The sequence below is a fragment of the Rhipicephalus microplus genome, unplaced genomic scaffold (assembly GCF_043290135.1).
Source record: "Rhipicephalus microplus isolate Deutch F79 unplaced genomic scaffold, USDA_Rmic scaffold_23, whole genome shotgun sequence".
Taxonomy (NCBI): Eukaryota; Metazoa; Arthropoda; class Arachnida; order Ixodida; family Ixodidae; genus Rhipicephalus; species Rhipicephalus microplus.
Window position 1 is genome coordinate 4,248,380 of NW_027464596.1, and position 26,454 is coordinate 4,274,833.

At 42.9% G+C, this 26,454-nt stretch overlaps 1 protein-coding gene across 5 annotated transcripts in view; it reads left to right on the forward strand.

Annotated features, from left to right (window-relative positions):
• Window positions 1-2,023: 2,023 nt before the first annotated feature.
• LOC119168836 (uncharacterized) overlaps window positions 2,024-26,454 on the forward strand; it is a 46,570-nt gene continuing 22,139 nt past the window's right edge. The window contains exons 1-5 of one of the 5 annotated variants that reach the window (XM_075884025.1): window positions 2,024-2,107; window positions 4,871-5,018; window positions 7,820-7,915; window positions 10,033-10,231; window positions 21,202-21,552. In XM_075884025.1, coding sequence (XP_075740140.1) covers window positions 10,228-10,231; window positions 21,202-21,552 — 355 coding nt within the window. In that variant the 5' untranslated portion in view covers window positions 2,024-2,107; window positions 4,871-5,018; window positions 7,820-7,915; window positions 10,033-10,227. Of the gene's footprint in view, window positions 2,108-2,516; window positions 2,763-4,870; window positions 5,019-7,819; window positions 7,916-10,032; window positions 10,232-21,164; window positions 21,553-26,454 lie in introns of those variants that run through there. The other 4 variants (XM_075884023.1, XM_075884024.1, XM_037420151.2 and 1 more) reach the window with 4 other exon arrangements.

Consider the following 26,454-nt stretch of genomic DNA (forward strand, 5'->3'; position numbering starts at 1 on the left):
ATCAAGTAGTGCAATGGCTCCATTTTCACAACGAGAGTGGGAAAGGGCTGAGAAAAGGGTTCCTAGTAGTACATCAACAGGCCCAGATGGCATTCCAATTAGGCTGATAAAGACATTAGGTCCGAAGTCTAAGCAGGCTTTGAGAAAGGCAGTGAGCAAAATAATAATCGATGGTGAAGTTCCCGATGGATGGAAACTTAGCAGGATGAGCATGATCTATAAAGGAAAGGGGGACAAAGCTGACATAAACAACTACCGTCCTATAACAGTGACTTCAGTGGTCAACAGGCTGGCGATGCAGGTTATAAAGGAAAGACTGCAGGCATGGATAGAAGATGAGGGGGTGCTGGGGGAACTGCAGAATGGGTTTCGGGAGGTTGGAAGACAATCTGTTCTCACTGACGCAGTGCATCGAAATAGCAGAAAAGGAACACAGGCCCCTGTGGCTAGCATTCTTGGATATCAAGGGAGCGTACGATAGCGTGGTTCAAAAGGAATTGTGGGGAACACTGGACACACTAGGCGTGGAACATGTAGTCACTAATCTTCTAAAGGGTATCTATAAAGGTAAAAAGGTAGTTATAAAGTGGGAAAAACAGGTATCCAAGCCTGCAGAGGTAAAACGGGGACTTAGGCAGGGGTGCCCCCTGTCACCCTTATTATTCATGATGTACCTACAAGGATTAGAGGCAAAATTAGAAGGAAGTGGGCTGGGCTTCAACCTCTCTTTAGTCAAACAAGGAAAACTTATTGATCAGGCACTACCAGCATTAATGTACGCAGATGATATAGTGCTAATGGCCAACAACAAGGCAGATTTGCAGAGATTGATGGACATCTGCGGTAATGAGGGAGATAGGTTAGATTTTAGATTCAGTAAGGAAAAATCAGCAGTCATGATTTTCAATGACAACGAACGTAGTGAGCTTAGGATACAGGAGGTCACGCTAGAGATAACAGATAAATACAAATATTTGGGCGTATGGATAAGCAATGGGACCAAGTACCTAAGGGAACACGAAATATATGTGACGACTAAATGGAACAGGAATGCAGCAGTGATGAAAAATAGGGCACTGTGGAATTACAATAGGTATGATGTTGTGAGAGGAATATGGAAAGGGTCATGGTTCCTGGGCTCACGTTCGGCAATGCGGTCTTGTGCATGACATCAGAAGTTCAAGCAAGATTAGAAATTAAGCAACGTGGAATAGGTAGGCTTGCTTTAGGAGCTCACGGGAATACACCAAATCAGGGAGTACAAGGTGACATGGGATGGACATCATTTGAGGGCCGGGAAGCTAGCAGCAAGATAAAATTTGTGAAGCGATTGAGAGAAATGAAGGAGGAGCGTTGGGCTAGGAAGGTTTTCAGCTACTTGTACATGAAGAATGTAAATACAAAATGGAGGAAGCGAACCAGGAAGTTGACTGGTAAATACTTAGAAAACAGCAGGTGGCCAAACCAAAAAGAACTATCGGTTAAGAAGAAAGTGAAGGAAACGGAGGCTGACATGTGGAAAATGGCCATGATTAAGAAGTCCGCACTAGAGATCTATCGAACTTTTAAGCAGGAAGTTGCCAAGGAAAGGATCTATGATAATACTCGGGGTAGTTCTCTGATGTTTGAGGCAAGGATGGGAGTACTGCGAGCCAAGACATATCGGGCCAAATACGAAGGGGTAGACACAGTATGCAGTGCGTGTGGAGAGGAAGAAGAAACTGCCGAACACTTGATAATGTTCTGTAAAGGGCTTCACCCTATAGTTCAGGATGATGGCGCAGAGTTTTTCAAAGCACTGGGGTTTAGGGACCGGGAGGGCGAAATAGACTTTAAGCAAGTAGACTTAACCAGAAGGAGGTTATCTGATTGGTGGCTAAAGTCAAGGCACGAGTGAAAATTAAACTCTTCACTGCAAAGTACGAATCTTCAAACTCACTTTTTAAGAAAAAAAAATAAATATAGTTTTGGGTTCATTAAGTATTCCGGCTTGGTGACGCTAGCCACCGCCCGATCTAAAGGGTACAGCCATATCCATCCATCCATCCAGTTTTAATTTCAGGCTGGTGTATCGCCAGGCGCCAGTATCAATTTCGCACAATACCAGGTAAGTTCTTGCGTGCTCTCCGCATATCCATTCGCATGTCTACTTTAACCACACGCACGCGCAGTGCCATGCGCTCTTCCTTGTCCCGCATTATCGCTGGTTTTATTTGATAACGAACAAAAATTGTGCGACAGTCGACTGACAGCTTTGCGCTTTACTGCGTGGACAAGACAAAGCTTTATATCTTTCATTCGCCTGCTATGTCAGCGAAGGAATCGCTATAGAACTCTCGCGTGTAGCTCACGCTTTCTCAGTTATTGATAATCGGAATTTTCTGGTCGGAACTTGCAAGTTAACAGTAATAAAACACTTCCGTGATTATAACCTTGCACCATAATTACGGAAGTGTTTTGTCACTGTTGAACTGCAAAAATTCTGACCTGGAAATTCCGATTGTCAACAACTGGGAATGATAGCTGGCGTGCCGGCTGCCGTAGAGCGTTTTTGATGAGGTACTAATGCAGGAGGCGCGTCTCTAGAGCCTTCAGGTGCCAGTAACAGCAGCACCATGACACGGGCCGTGGAAGTCCACGTTGTTTGCGTTTGCGCGAAATCTCACGTCCTTGCACAGGGATACACCGTGTATTCTTCACCGTATTGGTACTGTACTACTGCGGGGAAGTCATGTGATGCTGATACGATTGTAGCCGCCAAGGTATGTGACATTTTTTTTATGTGCGTGTGGAATTGCTTCAGTGATTTTTGAGCCACGGCAGTTCTACAAAAATGAACTTTACATCCACTTGGAGAGAATGGCAAGGTATACACCAGTGATTCTCGTTTGACTCCCCGAGGTCGGAATTGAATTGGGATAAAAAGACTTGGACCGTCTACCGCTAAAGGGAACCATGTGTAGAGAGAGAGAGAGAATAAACATTTATTAATAACAAATGCACACTGAGCCTTCTTTGGGTGGGGCCCTCAGTCCAGGGCTCCATTGCCTTGCGCGACCCTGCGAGCCCGCTGGACCAGCTGCTGCTGTTCCTGCCGGCGTAAGCTGAGCAGTGCAGACTCCCAAGAGGAAGGGGTGGGATTGGGAATGGGAGGCACGCCCTGTGGGGCAGAGCATTCCCACGTGGAGTGGTACACCGTCGGTACGGATCCACAGAAGGGGCAGTAGGAGGGGTAGAGAGTCGGATGAAAGCGATTTAGCATATAAAGGCAAGGAAATGAATTGGTCTGTAGTTGCCGCCAAGCGACAGCATCTGCTCTGTTAAGTGAAGGATGAGGGGAAACCATGTGTAGATGCGAAGCAGCGGGCGCAACGCTTATTCTGGCAGCGATGTTAACGCTGGCGCTCATCAAACGAAAGCCAAGTAAAGATGCCCTTGACTGGATGCCGAACGCGCGATCCAGTGCCTACATATACGGGGTGGCTTGTGCAACGTGAGCAGTCGGTTTTTTACTAGCAGATGTGGTCTGCGTCGGCCTACCTAGGGACTACCTAGTCTCTAGCGAAGGACTTGGTAGCCCCTCGGTAGACCCTAGTGAGGGACTACCTAGACAAGTGTTATTGCCAATACAAAAGCCTCCAAGATAAAGAGGTGTCTTGCTACTTTACCACTAACTGAACGCTGCATTCCTCACCAGTGCCTCGTACTCCTCCTACGGTGCTTCCTCCTTTCGCTGCTTTAACACTTGTGCATATGGGGGAAGCCCTGCTTGATCGTTGGCTGCGAGCTGATGACATAATTGCTGACACAATGTTAGTACAGTGATTAAGTGGGTGTAGTCACGAACAAATGGCTACATTCACCCATCTATGCTTTGGGAAGGGTGGCTGGGTGGAAACCAGCCAAGGCAGGTCATTCTATGCGATATAACTTTCTAAGCTATAGCACTTATTCGCAAAGTTCAATGGCAGCATGTTCCCATTGTACAAATGGGCAGTTATTTCTCCAATAAAAATTTTGAACCACAAAGGTGTTTACTGGCCCTTTGATAAGAAGCTGAAGCACTATAAAAATGTTTATGCATTTGAGGTGTGATATCACAATCTAATTTCTTGCTTAATTTGAAATAGGGGGTGAGAGTTCTCAAAACTGAACACAAATAGCATTTTTGGGCAGAAACATTGTGCCACAATATGAGTGGACGAAGCATTGGGATCATTCGTTGTTACCATAAATCACCTGTGACATTAACCACTCACACATGTAAATGAGTGCCAAGCAGTGTAGAGCTATATACAAGGTTTATTGGTCATATAAACTGGTATGTTGTGTTGAGGTGTGTTGTGTGAGGTGTGTAAAGGGCGTTTTGCTATCAATATTACTGCTCTATGGTGTCGCATCTAGCCTGAAGTTGGCAAAGGCGAAATCTGTGCATATTCCCCTCCATGGTGATTGTTGCTCATTTTCGGTCATACGAAATGCATCATAGAGCGTATCGGGACATCGTATACTGCGCAAACCAGTCCATGATCATCAGCATCGTCATCATGGCATATAAAGGGCACCTTGCATGTGCTATGTCTTGATGGAAGAAAGAGAATGTGTGGTCTGGAACGTACTTGTTCTTCAGAACCATTATCGTCATTGTCAGTGATGGCTACGGTGCACAACGAAAAAATGGGCAAGCCTCCACCTTAAGGAGCTCTGGCCCTAAAAACAGCAATTCCAACTGCAGGCAGGGTTGCCGTTTGTGGCTACTTTAGGACCCAACCTGGCTACGAAAATTTCAGGTTGACGTCATGGCTATTTTTTTGTCTACATTGAGCTTCTGTTCTGGCACATTTAGTAGCCAAGTTTTTATTATTTGCAGGTGAAAGAACAAGCCAGCCTAAATACTACCATCTGTCTGAAACTTTTTCCGGCGGGTCAACATGAGTGTGCACATGTCCTAGCCCCAGCAGAAGGCTCATGTGCATCGAGGCACCTCCTAGCTACACACGGCGCATCTGCATAAACAGGTGGGCAAAGAGGCGTTGGCAATTGAATGGCTAGCACACTGCCCACTATCTATTCTGGTGTCAGTTTCTAATGCTGATAGACAGTGTGTGTTCTCGTGCAAACTTAAAAAAAAGAAAAAAAAGCATGTCTGATTCCCCTATATAGGAATTGGTATAACAGAAAATTAAATGTGCCTTCACAGAGGTAGTTGAGCATTTATTGTGCATTGTTTCAGCAATAGGAACAAATTGCAAAGTCAGAGTGAAAACGGCAAACAACCCGAAACTTGCAGTGCACGCCTCAAGCAAGAAGCACGAAGTCAGCATACGCAGGACAATCGGGGACTAACAACTGTCACAGCACGACACCTAAAGCGCATTGTTCAAACAGAAAGACAGGCGCTTGAAACGAGTGCATAAGTATACGCAGGATGAGTGCGAATAGCTCACAGTTCTTCCATCATCGTGTTTTAACGGCTCACTTCTCGCATAAACGCAGTCACGGCACCGAGCGAACTAAACTTCGTGCTCTCCCAAATAACCAGTCTGGTAAGCGAGCGCATAGGACAGACCACGCTCTGTGGAGGCGGACCATGCTCTGTGGAGGCCTTTGCACCATCTCGCTATTGATAACGAAAACGTGCTAAAGTCTCAAAGCTTGGAGGACCACTGCACTGTCTATGGTATATATAAATGACTTGCCGCTAGAACTCCCAACAAAGCACGCTTCATGGTGTAGTGGATAGCGCGGCATGCTGCAAAGCGAGGGATTGCTGGTACGACATCGCGCGACCAATTCTTGCATTCTCATTTTTTTCTTTGCAGTCTGTTAGTATATATTTTACAATGTCATATCTATGACAAAAATACACCAACAGAGCCGTGGTGGACACCGGCATAAAACACTTGAGTGTTAACACAAAACTAAACAAAAGAACAACCAAGATTCGCATTGAAATGAAGCTACAGAATTATAGAAAATCTGTTGATCAATTTCGCTTTGCGGCTTCCAGAAAACACTGGTTCAGCGCTTGATGTTTCCACCGACTTGTTTGCTGGAATGTTCCAAAATTACTGCCTCTCTGGCGAGAGGTCTATACTTCGTATCTATACATAGGCGCACCGAACTTACACTAACCAATCCCATGCGGTTGCTGCGCCAACTGGTGTAAAATATGGGTAATGAAACTAAATGTCAGAAAATCAAGTTTATTTAGATTGCCCAAAAAATTAACAGTTTGCCTATTTAGCTCTTGAACCACGTTTAATGCTAGCCCATCAATTTTTATGAATATTTATATGTTCATATGTCCTGTAATATAAACAGGAAGAGTGTAATATTGTTTCGAACTACAATCATACTGCTAGAATAACAGTCCCAAAATACCGCCTTTCTTCTCAGTCTCTAACAGATCATCGAAATGTTCACTGCTCGTACTTCTTTTGTTGAATACACTACTGCAGCATCCTCCATAACTGATTTATTTTATCACCACATTATACGTCTCGTCACTTTAGCTATTTCTATAAGGTTGGTATTCCATTGTATAAAAACCCATGGCTTTTCTACTATGGACAGCAATGCTAACAAGTGAAATCACCTTCATTGCTGATCAAGTGTTGATAGTAACCGCCTTGAGAGGCAGTAACTGCTACTTCACAAGAATGCTAGTCTGTTCGAAGTCTGTTCATAGAGCTTTTTACTCATTGTGTTACTTTTTTGTTTGTGTTTTATGTACTCTTTGATGTAATGGTCTTGGCCTTGCGGTACATAAATAGCTAGAAAAATAAATTAGTAGATCAATAAATAATTATTTTTCAGCCCACGCGTGGCCTGAAGTCAAAGCTAGAAGGAAAAGTAATGCTCTCGTTTCTTTGTTCTTGCGTGTAGAAAATCATATTGGTGTATCATGAGAAGAGTTCAGGTCATAATACTACTTCTGTCCTATTTGGCTGTATATTTAGCAATACAGTTAAATGACATAGCTACTTTCAGCTTGAATTCTGGCTCCTCTTTAATACCACTAAGTGACAACCATAACTGCAGGCCTACTTGAGATGCTGAGCAAACACCGTGGCGTCATCCTTGTTGTGCCACATTACCTGCAATAGCAGCACAGTGGAATCGTGACCTCTGCACCGCAACTGGCTTTCATAATGCACGCAGCCTTGCAAGCCTTGAAGACTACAGTTAAAAATACGAGAAATGCTCATTGACATTGCTATTGACTCTTTGTCGTTATGGCAGATGTTATAACCGGGCTCGGGAACTTTCAGTGTGTCTACACAAACCTGAGCCTCCAGGGCATAAGCAATGCACTCGCAGTTGTTTCGGACAAATCAGTGGCAGGAGGTATTTTCCACCAATAAAACCAAAGATGACATAATTTTGGGCAGTTAGTTTCCATGCCCTCACTTTTGGTCTTGCAGCCAATAATGATATAGCATTGCTGAACTGACTGTGCAGTAAACCAGTTTTGTTAAAGCTACCTAGCCAGTGAGGAAAGACAACTAACAATTACTTCGCAGACCTCTTGCTTGTGACTCCAGCAGAGGTCTTGAAAGCCGTAGAGGACGTAACAAAAGAGCCAAGTTTACACATTCTAGTTGCTTCACCTGTACAGTCCTAGCAGTGATGAAGAAGGAGTATTGGGATACTCGCATAGGGAAGTAAGTAGACTTGTACAAATATTCGAGCATGGTGGATATTAGAATGAATAATAACATATTAAAATTCGCTTTGATTTCAATTCATACTATTGAAAATTTTTAAGCGCTTAAAATGAATGAATAGATGTAAACTATTGCTTGTCCCCTCTCAGCTCCTGACCATCAAACGGCTGCTAGGCTATGTGTACTTGTCTCAGGAGGAAGAGCTGTCTAAATTCCTGGGCAATCACCTTGACACTGAGGATTTGGTGAGCTGTCTTTTTTTTTTTTTTGGCAGAATTTTCATCCAGTACTGGGCAACTTAGATTTGCAAAATTGCTTCCCATCATTACGGATCCGGTTTTTGGCTGCGATAGCACACTTGTGTCTATGAGCCATGCGACAGCAGGCATTTTTAAACTATTGTCATACTCGAGTTATTGTGTGATGCAGTATGTCGCTTTTTATAAGGTACGTAACGTTTGCAAAGCTTAAATTTACGTCAATGTGCTCATGCAACCAGTTGCGTAAAATTCGAGCTGGCATTTTAATTCACCCAAAACATAGATTGACTGATGCGGCCCACACTCTTGCATTTTGAGGAGTTATTTAAACTTGAACTGCGTTTGCATAAATTCATGTCTGTTCAAGGCAGAATCACTGTACCTCTAGTGTGCACTTTACAAAAAAATTAGTAGAAAGCTTGCAACCACGAGCATAGAGCTAGTAAAAGAAGCTGCTACAAACTTTCTTCGGCTTTTACTATTTTTGTGACCTTTTTACTACGTAAGTTTGCAGACACTTGAAGGTGCAACGGTTCTTTTACACACTGTTACAAACTTTTTGCCATGCACCTGTTTAACGAGGTATGAATGTAACGAGGTATGAATGTGGTGCCGAGAGTGGTCGGAGTCTAGCAATTCAAGCTGATGCTGTGTGGTGAGTGATGCAAACACGTCATCACTTTTGTATGAAGTTTCTTGCCTTTTGCCATTCTCTAGCAGTAGAAATAATTCTTCCATTACGTTTTATTCACTATTTTACATTATTAGGCTAGTTGTAGATGTAATTACTAATACGTATATCTGACTCCTGACTGAGAGCCACTGCCTACTTTCATGTCTATTTGCCCTAGTTTATAGTTACTACCCTAAAACATCAACAAAATAGGGTACAGCCTTAAAGGCAGAGCCTGTCTATTCTTTACCTGTCAGAAACTTTTCGCGCTTAATTTTCATGCACTCCAACTACCCGTGACATATACGCTCAACATAAGAATCGCACGGAAGTAGTCGATTAGTCACAAAACAGGTGCGTGCAACTCGTCAGTTCACAGGAAACATCAAAGTAGGAGTGCGATCACTCGAAATAAGCAAAAGTCTGACATTGCGGGCACTCTGAAACCAACATTGTCAAAATTGAACGAGCCAGGAAGAAGTTAGGAAAGAATTAATGCGCGAATAAGAGGGCCATCTAAAACACTAAGCCGGCCTAAGCTCGCAAGGTCAGAAGTTTGAAAGCGCACAGGGTTTTCTTTGTTTTTCTATTTTTAAAAAAAAGTAGACTTTCAAATGCTTAAGAAAAGAAGGCCAGGTTAGCTAAGAGTCCAGTGGTATTCTACAGCGCTAAGAAAGTGCAACGAAACCCCCTATCTATAGATACCATAGCAACTTGGTTTGCTATAATGTAAATTAATTCAAATATAAACTTCCTCCTGTAAAGATGGTTTCCCCGCAATGCAGAAATGCTTTACCGTGAGTATATCTTTTTAAGAAAGATCTGCACTACCATGAAACTTCAGTACAAGGTTAAATGAACATGATACCCTCACCTTAATTCTTCCTTCCCTTTAAGTTTTTAGGCATGTTATTCAAGTTTATATGCTCTAAGTGGGGTAAGTTTTAAAATGTAATATATTTTACAGGCCATCACTTGAATTTCATCGAAAGTCTAACCCTGCCACTTTTCAATGTTGCTTCCACTTCTTTTGAAGTGCAAAGAGAATAGCATTTGCACACGCCTTTTTTCAGTTACGAAATCCAAAGAGAATAGCATTTGCACATGCCTTTTTTCAGTTACAAAAAAATATATTAAGTAGTTTAGTTGGGTCATGGCCAGTGTGCTCATTTTTATTTGTATGGGATATATACTACTCGAATTCACTTAAAAATTATTTGAACCGAGTCACTATTTGCTTCCAACCTAAAATTTATTATTTACACAACTGTAAGTGATAATGGAAATAATTTTTTTGGGGGGGGGGAGTAATTGTTAATCAGTTAATCTTCTTTGCTCCAATGCGCAGAACTCTCCTTAGAACATTTGAAGCATCTGTACTGTTTCCCGCTGGCATCTTCAAGTAGTCAGTGTTGGTCCTGCATTGCAGATTTTTGATACTCAGACATGTGTTATGAAAAACCAAGAACTACAACCTGCACCCACAGGTACAAGAAACCACCGACTAAGCGTGAAGTGTGGCAAGAGGTGCCTTGCTACGGAAGGGGTGAACGTGCTCTTTCGAAGCAAGCACAGAGGCTACCAACTGCAACTACCTCTTGGTTAGCCGAAGAGGCTAAGAAAAATGGGTAAGGATTCACCTCTTGTTTTTTTTTTCTTCTCTGCCAAGAGAGGAACAGCACTGCACTAATTCTAACGTATGAATATGCATTTTTCAAGGAGGTTGACTAGCAAACTGTATGGATGAATGAGACTGAGTTAATGTGCTCATGTAGTTATAGAAACATCATTTCATGTTGCATTGCAGTACAATCTGCCAGTAAGACTTCTATTGGCTTTCCTGATAGTGAACAAAAAAACAAGCAGTCAGTTCAGTTCCACATGTAATTTTAATTGAACACAACCATTCAATGCCTGAAGCTCATGGAGCCATGGCCACATCATGCTTTTTCCTCATCTTGTAAGCAAGCTTCAAGTCATGCTGTTTTAATTCTGTAGGCCTCCTTCTGCCAGTGGCTTGTAAGATGCAGCTGATCATTTTCAGTGTTCCCAGCTCTATACCAAGGCACAGTGGTACTCATACAGGACTAGAAATAGTAACAGAATCGAAAGTTGGGCTAGTTGGATATGCATGGTATAACTATCAGTTAAAGCGCACGAAAAACAGACAGGAATAGAAATAGAAATAGTCCAACTCATGCACACACTGATATTTTGCAAGGGCAGAGTCACTAGCCACCTGGCTCCTGATGTCAGTCTGGAGCAAGTGGCCATTGGGGCAGGCGTTTGTTCATCTGACTTTGAGGAGGAAACACTGTGGAGTTGTTACTGACATGATTTTGAGTAATTCAAAAAGGGACATCTTTCGTTTTCTTGGTATGCATTGTTAACACTGTCACCACACCGGAGTCCGTTAGCACGCATAAAATATTTTCTTTGATTTTAAAGTTTTCATCGCTGATCATCAGCAGGCCAGCCACACTGCAATGGACATCATTCGGACAAGTCAACTCAATTCCACTGGGTTTGTGAACTCTGCATCCTGCACGTAGCCTGACCCGCAGAAATGACTGTCAGGGTCGCTGTGGTCAACGGGCTCATCGTTGTTTACTTGTACCACGGGCAGATGGCCAGTCTGCCGCTAATACGTCGCGAATTGCTGTCTTCCCTTCTAATGACACTGACATGGCACGTCACAGAGAAGCCAGCCACCTTTCAATTTAGAAACCGAAAGTGACTTTTTATAGCAAGAGTAATAAATCTATGAGCAATGCATTCCCAGGCACCCCAGTACTTTCTCTAGGGTTCTCGAAACCCTTGTTCTTATATAGGGCAGCAATGCCAAAACATTTAAAATTCGTGTCAGTGCTCTTCTAAGTTGTTTTCCATTTTAGGTACGGTATCACATGTGGTATATTAAATGGCGTGAATTCCTGCCCAGATGTGTTCTTCAAGTGAAGCTCTTTTTTGTGTGTGTGTGGGGGGGGGGGGCATCACAGGGTTTCTTGCAACACTATCAGGTTGCTTTGGTCAAGTTGAAAAATTGACATTCTGACACACTGTGGTGTGTAGTTGGGCACACCTCAAAACCTCATCGTAAATTGTACTTAGGATAGTTACTGCTGGAAAATGGTCATTTTCATGGCCCTCAAAAAAGATATTTTTGCTAGTGCAAAAATTACTCGAGCATGTCTGGTAGCATACCAAGTTATGCGTAATTAGATGCTCTTTTTAAAAAGTATAATTTGTAGAGCTATAAAAAATGTTACCAAACATATAAATTTCAAAGTCTGATTTTTTGTTACCAGCTCATAAACACTTGATGGTGTTTTAATATAAGTAGATGCCTTAGATGTAAACAACGCTTATATAAATCAGCAGTCCAGTGAACTTCACCAGTTCATCTGGCACCAGCTCTTTTCATTGGCCACCTCTCTCGGCATAGGTTGGTGTTCAAAAATTATCCAACGAAGCAAATTTATTTCTGTTTCTGCAGATAGTATTGATCACCTGTGCTGTGAAAAGGCTGCCACAAAAAAACATTGTCGCTGTCGGACTTTGACGCTGAGGTGCTGTCATTTTCGAACTCAAAGCTCATTTCTTTGTCACTCCATGTAGGCGCGAGTGCAAGATAGTTTTGGGCGACGCGTGTTTCTCGTGGCGCAGCTGCGTAATCGTTCACACATGCCAATGATGTCATGGCAGCGACTTACCTGCATTGGATGTGCTCCTCTGTCTGACTTAGCAAGATGAGCAAAACCGAAGCTGCTGGGAACAGGCTCAAAAAACCTCCTCCACGCTTTATACCTGCCAAGTCTCCCTGATTACCTGGGAGACATGCGGGTTATGACCAGTTCTCTCCATTGTACGGGTAATGGGAAAGTCTGCCGGAAATTCAGTTGTGCACTGAACCTATTCAAGTCCAGTGCTTCGTCTGTCCCCATGAGCAAAGTTCTGTGGTTGGTGAAAAAGTATAACTCAGTTCATTGTTAGTTTTCAAGATGTGACTATAGCACCAGAACACCCAGACTGCTGAGTAGGAGCAATGAAATTGTGCCTAGCAGTGCTTTTTGGGGGGGGGGCATGCATACTACATTCCAGAGGGGATTGTGGTGCAGCCGGGCAATAGAAACAGTGAGAACTTACTGCTGACATAGCAATGAATGCAGATGCGGCATACGGTAAGGACTTGTCCACGTTTTCAGCTGACATTTTTTAAGGACACCAACGAAGGACGTAGTTGATGTTTATTTTCCGAGTTGCGTGTGGAGGAAGCCAAGCTAAGGGAAGGCGAATGGTCTGCAACCCCCTTTCTGTTGAATACTCCTTCATTTCATTTCCTTTGTTTTTCCCCTTGTCTTGCTACACCAGGGAGCCTATAATGAGGGGTGGTATCCCTGCAGTATGTTTTGAATAGCCTTTGTGGTGCTTGCTCGCTTTCGCTGCATTTTAGTGGGCTGAACAACATACAAAAGCAGTCTGTGGAGTTTACCGGGGGACACAATTTTTGCAGGAATGCCTGCTCACAGATTTTTACGAAGTGTTAGTGCCCTAAAATCGTAGTAGCTCATGTCGAATAGTCTCTCCCTTTTTTTCACATGGCTGACACCGCCATGGTCTCTCAGTGAAGCTGGAGGTGTGCTGCATTCTGCAACTAGCAATACTAGAATCTGTCGTTCTCATCGACCACTCTACGTAGAGACCTCGGCAGTGATGTTGTGTAGGCGTACTGTCATTCATGGCTTGAATTAAGGAGTGCAAGTGCAAGAAGTATCTCCAAGTATGCATTGGTTGCATGTGACATCATTTCCAACTTGCAAACCGAGTGACTGTCATATATAAGAACATAAGGTTGGGCCCACTTTTCTACTTTCCTTCCTCCGTGGTTGGCGTGGTTGGGCTTACTGACACTGTTTATTGCCGTGTTGGAGCTTGTTGGTGACATTCAATCTATTCCAAGTAGCATGGAGGAAAAAAAAAACATTCGCGCACTTTATCGAACTTTACCGCACGTACTTTGAAGAGCTCGTGGGGCTGACTCGGGTATGTAAGCAAGCTAAGATGGCATTGACCCTTGCGAACTGCACATCGATAAAACGCTGCACCGAATGTCAGTCTGCTGCCTGCTGTGACACACGGCAAAATTGTGTATTATTTGGTGCTTCCAACAAGTCACTTCAGGTTGCAACAAATGAAAGCTTACATTGGACGGCCACACTTTACCGGCGGACGAGTGAAGATCACAGCAGCTTTCATCGTGGCATGTCGTTCTAATTTAGTGAGGTTAGTTTCCAATCCTCTTTCAAGTTACTGTCCAAATAGAAGTTTTTTACGTCCAGAAGCATGGGCGTCAACAGGATTTTGTCTTGAAGGGTGCTAACTTGTGTTGGTAGTGTTGGTGTTGTTTGGAATGCACAAATGCCCGTTTTGCACTCTGTTCCAGACTCTATGGACGATGTGCTTGCTGCGACAGCATCCAGCTTGTTCTTCTATGGCTTTTTTAAAGCAGTGAAATTGTGCAGATGTTGCTGCAGTAGTCAACCATATCGGCCATGAACCAGCAGTAAGCTCGGTGCCTGTCAGGATTCCTTTAAACTTGCTTATTTTTCTTCAAAAAAGAACACGTTCACGTTTGTCCCGTCATTGGGTTACACTTAACAACTCGACGCGCATTTATTCAGGGGAAAAAGCTCGTCTGTACATAGCTGTGAATCTAGGCAGCATTCCGAAGTGACATCATCACATCAGTAAACATGTTAAGCCTGGCCATAACTCGAAGATAACTTAAGCTGTGATGAAGTGAAGGCTGCAGACACGAATGTTTTTTTTTTTTTTTTTTTCAAGTCTGCTCTATAATGTGCGCAAGCCAAGCGCAGCGGCACTTTTCAGACATCCTTGTTCGCGCACACTGATATGTTGCAACCTCAGGCAGACTAACATTCTAATGCAAGGTTAGTTAACTTCATTTTGCATTTGAAAGTGAAAGTTTGGCACCCCAAAATAGCGCAAATACTCGTGGTGCAACCATTCGCGTGTTCGAAGGAGGGATCTGGCTGCTTTAAAGCTCCTGACTGCTATTCCACGTGTTCTTAATCATGGCGGCTTTCAACTGTCTCCTTTCTAGATGTTATGTTTGTGCAACACATGTATTTTTGAAACAGTACACAACTGTTTTCAGTTGCACTGTAGAATCCCGAATAGTAAAGCACCAGGCATGCTGCTTCATTTGTAGTTGTGATTTTAGCATTTCACATGGAGGCAGGTTGGACATTATCACTCACATCTGGTTGCAAAAGCACGTCAGTGCCCTTCACCACCAAAAAAAGCAACAGCAGCTTAGATAGTTATTCCGCAACCGTGACGTTATACCGTGACCGTGACGTTATACGTGCTGAGTGTTCACTGAATTTTTACTAGACAGCTACATTTCCTTGGCTGCCGCCTACCACTCGGGTCCCCTGTTTCACAAAATACTAGCCGCATCTAACATCGCAATAAGGTATGCCTGTGCCCGAACGAAGACAACTGCTGTTTTCGGCAAAATGGCTAATCATTTTATGAAGGCATTGTGAGTGCTCTTAAGCTAAGCGTTTCTGCTGTTGCAAGAGAGGGCAGCAGTGAGAGCGAGGCACAAGTCAAATCTATCGCCCTGTACTATATGCGCAAGATTGGAGATATGTTGAGAGCAGACTGCTTTGCTTGAGTAACCTGCAAGGACAAGCAGCTGGCAGCAACAGTGAAAAACTGATTACCAATGCACTGGTGTGTTTTGATGTTCCAGTGTCTAACTGTGCAGCATTTTGCTCGTACAGTGCCAACTTTGCGAAGGGTAGCTGAAGTGATGACAGAATTTCAAGAGAATATAATTAAGATTGGATGTCCGTGTTATCTTGTCAATTTTTCTGCTGAGAAAGCAGCATCGTGTTGTTTTTTTTTCGAAGGTAGATAATTTTCTACTCTCTTGAAAATTTGGGCGAAAAATGAAATTTTCTTCAAGTGCTCTTAAAGGTGCATGACAAGGGGCGCAAAAAAATGTTAAAGCACGTCCCGACTAGATGGAACGTGCTTGGGAAATGTTTGATAAGGCTGCTTGACTATTGGACGCCGCTGTCAAGATTTTTCTGACGGTGTTGAAGAAGGACACCAAAAGACCTAGTGTCCTTCAATGCTACAACATCCTAAAGATAAACAGCGCACAGGCACAGTTTAAAAAAGAAAAATGCAGGAGTCAACTCTAAAAGCAACAGTACCTCTGACTATGTTTTGCATTTGGCAGCAAAGAAACCCAAGAAATGTGAAGCAAGAATGCACTGATGGGCACTACATAACTTGAGAGGAGCAAATTTTTTTTTCTTTAACTTGGAACTCATCAGAGCGCACTGTCTCTTTTTGCACAACACTGTCACCATTTTCGAAAATGTGAACCGGTGTTTGCAGGAGCAAGCACCTCAGATACAGGCACTGTGTTTCCAGCTGCTTGTTATGCTCGAAGACATTATATCGAGGTTGTTGAAGTTTTTCTGTTATGAAGCAGTGAGAAAACTTGCTAAATATTGGTCATCAAAGCAGGGAAGCTCAAAAGAATGATGAAGGTTTGGTAATTGTCCAAGCAACCGATTCCTTAATTCGAAACCTCGAGCCGCAGGAGCAGCATGAGTTTTACACTTCTGTGTGAAATTATTTCACCACAGCACGTTGGCTACATGCGTTTCAAGTCTCTTCTAAAAGATACTGCTCTGATAATGCAGAGGTTGCTAGTCTGAAACCATAAATTATATATCTTTCAGAAATGTTTTTTTGGTGGATCCAGTCATGTCACTGCAACAAATGCAAGATAGTAATGCTAAAGCCGCTTTCGAAATGAAGTTTGCAAAGCTGCATGCTTCCGCCATTTCTACAGAAATTTTGAGCAAAGAAAGAACAGACACCCAGTGGACAGCTGTCTTGCTACTGAAGGGTCCAGGCAGGTTGCTGAAGTTGAGTCGGATCGCAGAAGTGATGCTGGGCATATTGTCGATACCACGCAGCAACGCGGAGTGCAAATGGCAGTTCAGCATCATCAAAAAGATGATACAGTTCCGCTAGTGCATGTGTGATAAGGTTTTCAGGAATGTCTTTCTCGCAAAGTGTCGGAGAAATTGTTTTGTTACTGTCTAACATACATGCAGTGATGATTTTTAGGGGCGAAGCTCCTTAGGGCGTGGGCTGTGCGTCCCCTGTAGCCTGTATGTAGCCACCTCTAGTTTAGTTCTTGCAGTGTTCACTAGATGGCGGTACCGTCCCCTGTATGTAGCCACCTCTAGTTTTGTTCTTGCAGTGTTCACTAGATGGCGGTACCGTCTCCTGTATGTAGCCACCTCTCGTTTAGTTCTTGTAGTGTTTACTAGATGGTGGTACTTGTAGCTGATGATGAAAAGATGCAAGATGTTATAAACTAGAAAGCGGTACTTGTAGTTGATGAAAGACGCGAGATCTTATAAAATAGGAATGATGTCACATATGGCGCGTGTCATTGGTTGAAGGCAATCGTTCGATTTAGTGCGGCGACGTACGCTAGGGGGAGCGTTGTAATAAAATCTGTTCGCTGTTGGCGCGCGCTCGGAGTCGCCGGATGGATAAGGCTGCACAGCGGAAAGAGCGCAAGGCGGCAGCAGCGCGCGCTCGCAGACAGAATCCCGATGTGCGAGCGCGCGAGGCAAGGGACATCGCAAGCCATCCATCGTCTAAGAACAAATAAAAGTTGATTTGTGTATATACACACACAGCGTTTCTCACGTCTTTACATGATGATCGACTGGGCGAATTACACGGAAGATTCACAGTTTACCGATGAATCCCTCCATTCATCATCATTCACCCCGTGAATATGCCGTAATTTTTTTTGAAGAAGGCGAAATCGGCTGCAACAAAGCCTTGCAGAAGTGAGGCCTTGATTTTCATGTTGTTGTGACTATTTAACACACATCTCAGAATGAAATTCTTCTTTCCTTGAGAAAGATTTGCTGCTAGGGCAAGGCAATGAATGCTATAGCAACAAATGAGAACGCTTTGCGAAGTAACATTAGTAGCTAAATGACTCTTTTTTACAAAACACTGGCTTAGGCGAATACGCCTGTGCCAGTGAGCGAAGCGATTTTCATGCTGTTTGTTGTTTGAGCCTGAACTAAGGGAGCACTGACTCCAACATTTTATATCTAGTTTTTTCTGCTGCAATGAGTAGCTAACATCTTGCTTATCACTGCTGGAAACCTTGTTTGCCTGAGTGCACGATGGTCTCAAAAAGCGCCTAATGTTTTCATGTAAACCCGTCTAGCCATGTGAGCTCAAAAACTGTGTTCGCATGAGCTGTTTCCAATGAAGGCTCCTTGGGGGTCGCTATAATTCTCTCTGGACTGTTAACATGCATGACGTCCTGAAATAGCACTGCTGGGGCTGTACCGGTCGCTTTTGTACCCCTGAGCAACAGCCCAAAGAAGACAATCCTTCCCTTTGTTGAAAAGATCTCATCTGAATTCTCGCAAAGAGGTGTGACCCCCCCAAATGCACACGGGCATAGCGAGGATGTCAGCTATTGCACTCCTGCGAAAGTACATAAAGGAGGTGCCCCCTGTTTTTGCGTAGAAAGCCAGCTAGGAGAGAGAATTTGCAAGAATTATAGCAGCCAACCGAAACTCGTATTGCATGCACAAACTGTGACCTTGTTAATACTGAGGAGAGTGGCAATTTTAGCAGATGACTAAAAGACCACGCGAATGACATCAGGAAGAGAAGACATTGCTACATCTAATCACAACATTGATTGAGCCAAAGCAATGTAATCATAAAGAAAGTAAACTGGTGTTCAGGTCAATACTTGCAATTCCTTCTTATCCAGACTATGAGAAAAAGAGAGAGAGAAATAAACTTTATTTTCGACCAGGCGTGCATTCTCTTTGCCTAGAGGTGGGTGACTTCCTCATTCTAGGAAGCCATGGCTAGCCGCTGACGCCCGAGCTCTTTTTACTAGCCGGAGCTGGTCGTCAGCACTTACCGAGGCCAGCTACGCCTTTCACTGGTCTTCCCGATTTTCTTGTACGCTGTGTTCGTCATTGGGCGGGACACTCGGGTTGTTTCCACAACCCCATACCATGTGGTACAGGGTGTTTGCAGAGTCCGAGCAGTAGTCACAGTTCCTGCTGTAGTTGCCGGGGTGAATTGCATGCATTAGTGTACCATGCCTATAGGTGCCGCCTGTAGGCTTCTCCAGGTCACCGCTTGTTCTTTACTCAGCCTTTTGTTAGCAGGTGAATATTGGCATCATTGCTTCCGGTAGTGTGCAAGTATGTCGGAGTATTTTCTGGGTATTGACTCCTCTTCGTTTCCGGAGGCCGAGTACCGCTGCGAAGAAGCCCGATGTATGTGCTCTAGGGCTGCGGCATGCGCCGTTGGGTTTGAGTTTTTTGTCGAGCTTTTTGTGTCAGTGTGTAGGCATCAATCCCCTGGTAACAATTTGGTACTAATAATTCAACGGAAAGATGAATCATTAGATGAAATATCAATTAGTATGACCAGTATCCAACCCGATTCAAAACAAGAGTAAAGCCCATCAATTTTCTGTGCTGCCGAGTGGTCACTTCCCGCGTTCCCACCCCATCTGATCACAGGGCCACACGAAATGGTGACGCGAATTTTCGTTGATGTTTCGTCTGTTTAGCGCACACGTGTATAAGCATGTCTTTGCCACCCGCGTTGTCATCGCTGCCGTCATCAGCGTCCACTAGCAACGATGAAAATACTGAGAAACAGGGAATCTCCGCAATTCACGGTGTGGCGAATCACTTTGGCTTGATTCTCTTTGGAGCAGCAATTCTGAAACCGACGATGTGCAAAGCAGCGATGACGCAGCTGGAGACACACGCTTGGACCACGCTGGCAGGCAAGACATGAACGTTGTGTGCGTGCTCCTTGTTCGTGATGACTGTAGCTTCAAATTCGTGCTCATACCTCCATGACAATCACCCGAAGCAATAAGATGAAAATGCAGAATCAACACCGAATGTGCTGCACGAACGAAACAAAGCAAAGCGAGTGAAGCCGTCGCCGGGCAGCCAGGGATCGCTGCCAGATGGTACGACATCTAGACACCGCAGTGAGAACACTATATTGTTGATATTATTGCTGCATGCTCATCGTCATTCAATGCCCGAGGCGTGGCCTAGGAGCTCGCTGAACTTGCAAAATACTGTCGATATCTCATGGCCGGTAACATCATTGAGCCCTTGAATGCTGTTTGCGCTTGAAATAGAACAACTTCCACGTAAGGGATGCCATTCATACTTCACTAAAAAAAGCTCATGCATGCCAAGCAATGGAATGAACACCATATCTCGATTTTGAATTTGGTGTCACTGCTCCCTTAAATATGTTGTAGGCTATATTTGCTGTTATTTGTAGATTGTTCGTGTGTGTTAACACAAATCTATCCCACAAGAAATCTTGCTTTCAGAATCTTGTGTCCCTGCTGGTGGTGAGCAAAGCACATAAAAGGGTATACAGGAGCCGTCTAACAATGCCCGTTGAGATAGCGTGTGCTTCAGCGCTCATGGCCGTCCCTCTCCCACCGGCGCCCGATATGGCCCTTCGTCCGACGAAACAGTGTTGGGCCTTTGCTCTCTGCTTGAGAAGCGAGTGACGACAGGCCTCGCACGCAGAGCGATGTCATTGCATTTGCGCTTCGTGCAACGAAGACTGCAGTAATTTCATCTCAGCTTCCACTGCATTTCTACCTAGCGCTGGTGCACTTTTACTTGTACATAAAAGATACAATGCATTAGCAATGTTGTCAATTTGAACTTGACAGCGTTCATATAATTTCTGTCAGAATATGTCAATTTATTATAATAATGTTAATCTAAAAAATAGCTAATTAGGAACATATTGTACAGGAATCTTCGATATGCTATACAATTGTTAATAGCTGTCATTTAAAAACATTTTAAACCTTGTGCAGCTCATCTTTTCTAGTATCTAGCTGTTTTAATGCATAGTTTTTCCTCCATTGTTCCGAGAAAACGGGAAAAAATGCTGATTAATATAGACTAACTTCCAAATTAATTGATATATCTAGGTGACAATTGTATCTATTTGGAATTGGCAAAGAAAACTAAAGAGGTACATGCAGTTTCATTAAATCTGGTAAACAAAATCTTGATGACTCCATATCAACTCACCCATATGTTTGTGCTGCTGGTGAGGAGTTTCAAGACTGAAACATAATTTGTTACATCTCGTAACACCTTTAATGACATTAGGGATGCAAAATTGTACTTCGTTTCGGTGATAAGTATCGTATTTACTCGAATGTAACACGAGCCTTTTCTTTTTCATATTTTTGGTTCCGATGACTGTAGTTTTTCATATTCTTGGTTCCCGTCAACCCTCGGATTACAATCAAACATTAAAATAACCAAAAATCAAGTTGTCTAAGGTCAGTAATGCACACTATTTTGTCATTTATATTTTATCTTTTTTTCTTTCTGAACACAATAGAAACTCAGAACTCAGCGTGAAAATCAAGTAAACATGGTAAGCACTTCTTTTTCTTCGCCCATTGTTCAAGCTATGCAGCAGGAGGCCATGTCATGGGAGGCTGTCCCGGACAATGTAGGAATGAACGTGGAGGTCGCCATGCAGTGCCAAAGCACGATTGATGAACACCAGCACCCCGAGGTCGATGATCACGTCAGCGTCCAACTTTGGGTTGAGAGTATGCACTTGAGGAGGGACAACCCTGTTCTTTTCTTCAAAAATCGAGGCCAGCCGGACAGGCCTGACGTCCTCGACAGGCTGCCTAAGGCGCTTCTCAAGGAGAGGGACTTCATGCTGGTCATCATGACGGCGCCCCAGCTGCAGCTGCTCAGAAAGTTCGGCATCAACTGTGTCTGCGTGGACAGCATCTGTGGAACGACGGGCAAGCATTTCAGATTCACTCTAATTTCTTCATAATGGGCAACATAGTTTCTAAAGGAGAAATGCTGCTTGAAAGAAAAAGAAACCTAATTTATTTCAATATTACATATTTTGATGTTTTTACTTGCTTTCACAAGTTTGGTTTCTCTATTTTTCATGTTGAAAAAAAATCAAGGTCGTAAATAAGCTCGAAGTATCGTAGGTTAGAGTCGCTTTTAAAGGTGGCGTTCGAAATACTAAGGAGAGCTCATTGTCTAGAGTCCCCCAGAAAAATTCTCTCCTGGCTGCTTGCCACATCATTCCACATGAGGAGGTCACCAAAGCCATATGCTCATTATAACCGTGATTACAGAGCTCTCATGATGGAAGGAGTAATTATAAAAAGCCTATCTTTGTCGCATATATATGCTTTCATTTCTACATTTAAAATGTTTTTTTCTCAAGATTTCTGGTTTTGCAAACTTCTATGTCACGCGAAAACAGTACTGCTCGCTTGGGTTTTCGTGTCAGTGTTGCACTTTTCTGCTTTTTTAAAATTATCGTTCGATTAGCCAAGTATTTCTGTTATTAAGCTTATGACAGGGGCGTCTCGGGAACATAGCATCATTATTTTGACATGGTAAAGAAAAATCGCGGGAGTTGGCCTCTGAGCTACAGTGGTTCATCCTATGCCTACCGGCTAGTGCATACCTTGCGTGCTGCGATAACTTTTGTGCCACAAAATTTTAATGCACTGCTGAACTTGTCATTGCCACAGTGTGTTTCAATAAGTTTTCTGTCTTTTCGAGAACTGCGGAGATCGGTCACATTTATTATTATTTGTTAGCTATTCTATTATTTATTTATTTACACATTCTGCAGGGCTAATTACACTATGGCAGGAGTGTGTATACAAGAACACACAAAAATATAGCTGAAACCAATGAGAATATCGCAAATGTGTAGCATAACGTCGTGCGAACATTAAGGCAAAAATATCAGAACACAGAAAAAAAAGGGACAAACAAATACTATTTGCAAACAGACGAGCGTATTCCCCACACGTGTTTTATGGATTTCGGCTACAAAACTCTGCAATGGGCATCTAGGAGCGGAACCTGATATTTAATTGCAGTCTTCGATGGAACAGGGGAAAAAACTGAAGTTGAACATATGAGTTCGAGCATAGTAAAGCCTCAAACTTAGGTAGTGATAGCTTCTCATCGTTGTCTGTGGGACAAAGTTTATGTATTGCTTGTTATTTTACAGTTTAAGTGTCGAGGAAATGATGCTTAGCAAGGATTATAATTACTCTATTTGGCAACGCAAAAGGAAGTGGAGTTGATTGCAATGAAGATGCAGCAGGAGAGGGTGAGAAATCGCTGTCGTAATGATGACATATGAGTCTTGGCAGCCCAAACGTATTTCCACACGCTGGCAGGTTGCCTTTACAGTTTTGTCGCTTTTGCACTAATTATACTAACCACTTTTGACCATTTCATTACCAAATTTTAATGTATACATTTTCTTTGTTGTTTTTTCGTTCTCTTTTACTTATATAACCCAGTTATAATGTTTTGTGCACATAGCATTGAATGTGGATTGTGCATCGCATGCAGGAAGCTCATCGTTGCCGTGTTATCCCAACAAGTTACTCACTGCATCTCACGTATCTGCGCATGCTCCAGGGCAGAGTTGGTATGAAGAACACTCCTATGGAAAAAGCATGTGCGGCTCAGGAGTGACAGCGTAGGCAGAGTAGGCGATGCACTGCATGCAACTAACCGGGAGACAATCTGCTCCATGCAGCTGTACTGCATTTCAGTAAAACTGCATCAGTTCTTGCTTCGTAGCAGATACAGGTGCGTACACATGTATTGTGGAAAGCATATACTGTCTATCCTGTCGGTATGTCAGTCGCTGTGTATCCTGGACCATAAAATAGTTTTTTAAACGCCCCGTGGTGTCACCACCATGCACTATCCGATGGTTGAGCGAAAGTGCCAGAATCTCTTCTGTACTTTGGCAAAAAAGAAGGGAAAGGCTTTGAGGTTAACATTTTAGACTGCATTTGCTATAGCACTGTACAGTCAAACCCTTTCATAAGAGACACTGATGCAGCGGACAAATGGGTACAAGATACACCAGTCTGCCTACACTGAAATAGAAGTTGATAAGAAAATGCATGCATGAGGCATCTCATATAAAAGACAAGAAATTCGCCTCAAGGCACGTCTCTTACAAAGGGGTTCATCTGTATTTATTTGTATCTCGGTGGTGATGGCACATATCAGGAGGTGCAAATTTGTACTTGGTGTTTGATGCGTGCCATCACGTCAGGCTTTCTGGCAGCTACTGGGGTGGTCGAAAGTTCCCAGGCCACGCTGTAACAGAAATAAATGGGATAGTGGCCGGGGAACTTTTGACCAGCCCTGTAAATATTGATAAAGTTTTTCTCAAAACTTAAACGGAAGCCAGTAGTGAACGGTATTGCAGATGTAATCCACACATGGGACAGTGTTGTAATGGTTGAGAGCCTAAAGCGAAACTGTAGGCATAGGCCAGTATTCAAGCGCTCCGAATGTTCACATGAATATTATGCATTTGTGTGCACTCCGACATGAACACAAATTACTTGAAGTTTCGAAGCATTCAGAATGAACTAATACTAGACACATATCACATAGTGACTGTGAAGGTAGTTTCACAGCGACATGGAGTGCTATTTCTCAAGGGCAGGTGCGACTGGAAATAAAAAAGCTGTGTGGCTTCCATAGCCTAGGGAAATGAAATGTTTAGTGTATATTTAGGCTTTTATGGTGATTTTAAATACATAATTAGTTTTATAGTAAGTTGCACAGTTTTTGTTTTGTGCGATGACAATATGTATAGTATAATTTGTTTTGGACAATATTTTTATGCCGCCTTTTATGATGCGGAGCCATTAATGGCTCATATTGCTCAACATTAACTGTAGAATGTAAATAAATAACCAAGAAAGTGCATGTAAGACATTTTAATGGACCAGAAAAATTGTAATGTGAGAATTCTTTGAATCATCAGCCAAAACTAATTGCTTGCTTTAGCTTCGTAGTAATTAAACAGGCGATATCAAGTCTTAAAGGAGATACTTGCATCCTTAACATTTTAAGGAATATCTTGGCATAATTTCATCTTGGTTTGGCTGTCAGAACTATCAAAATCATGATGTCTAAACTTACGAAGTTTCCCAAAGATGGATCTTGAGAAGAATGCATTTTAACAGTATAAGTCAAAGCTTATCTATACGGGAAACATGTGTTTTTTTTAATGATTCTTCTATCATAAGAGCTTGGCAACCATTGTTATTCTGCGCATGTGGCTTTAGTGAACTGTTCATGCAAAATGCATTGGCAAGCAACCAGGTGACAATTTCCTGAGGGCTCTAGACAATGAGCTCTTCTTAGATTTAATAACCACCTTATGCTCTTTGAAACCTGCATAGAGTTTAATTACAATCTTTGTTTTTTTTTCTTTTAGGAAAGTAAAGTAACCATACTTGTGGGAGCAAATAGAAATGATAAATGTGTACTTTTGGAAAACGCGTTTTTCAACTTGCATTTACCCTTAGAACAACATATCCTGAGGAAATCTACACTGCCGTGAAGCCGCCCTTCAAGATTAAGTGCACATATTACCTTCACCTCGATTCATTATTGTTGTAATTTAAAAACTTGCTATATGAGTATATGTGTGCTAAGTGTAGTAAATTTAAATACGTAACATATTTTACTTCTTATAAATCCTGCCCTACTGTTATTCAAATTCTACAGCTAGTATTCGAATTCGCTTCCACATTACCCTGTTACTTTGAACCCATGAGTGAGGACATGTAGTGAGTGTTTGTTTGATTCCAGTAGGCTGTAAAATGACAGAACAGCATAGAAAGTGATATTGCCAATATATTAGATGCGAGACAGCTCTTTGACTAGCCTGTGTGACGCTGTCCCTCCGTACACCCCCACCTCACATGCTCACATCTCGTGCCTGCCCAGAAAGACACCCGCAAAACTGTAGCTCCCCTTCCCCTCTCTCGCCAACGCAGGCAGCGTCCATCTGCTAGCAAAAAAAAAAAAAAAAAACAACTGCTCGCTCTGCACAGCCGTTCACTGGCCACCCCATATATGTAGGCACTGGGCCACGAGTTCGGAATTCAGTCAAAGGCATCTTTACTTGACTTTCCCTTGATGAGCGCCAGCATCAATGATGTCGCCTGTGTAAGTGTTAGTGCTCGCTGCTTCGCATCTACACATGGTTTCCTTTAGCGGGAGATGGTTCAATTTTAACTTTTTTTCCGAAAAGCATGGTGATATCTTTCGTGGAAACAACTTGAAGTACAGTAAACTCTCAGTAAACAGTACTTGAAGGGACCGGGAAAAAGTGTTCCATTTAACTGGAGTTCCGTTTGCTGAGAGGTGAAGTGGGTTGCAGCGTTCAAGTATGAAACCAATCATATTAGAGGAACTTGCTCCATTTAAGCAGCAGTTCTGTTTAACAGATTTCCGTTTCCTGAGAGTACACTGTATATACAACAGGCTTTTGGCGACAATGCTGGCCCCCATGGTTGTCTAATGGTTGCAGCGTTATACTGCTGACTTGAAGGTAATAGGATCAAATCCCAGCCACGTGCTGCATTTTGAATGAAGGCGAAAATTCTAGAGGCTCGTGTGCTTTGATTCATGCATAACAAATTTAAACTGGCTGATTCACCCACTACCCTTCTAGCTGTTTCTGGGCTTCCCACGCTCGAAACACGGGCGAAGCAGGCACGTTTGAAATTTCTTTATCAACTCCTACATAATTATTTCAAAATATATGTCTCATACTACGTTGAATATTCGCAAACACGAGCTACCCGGCACCAACATACAAATACTCTATTAGA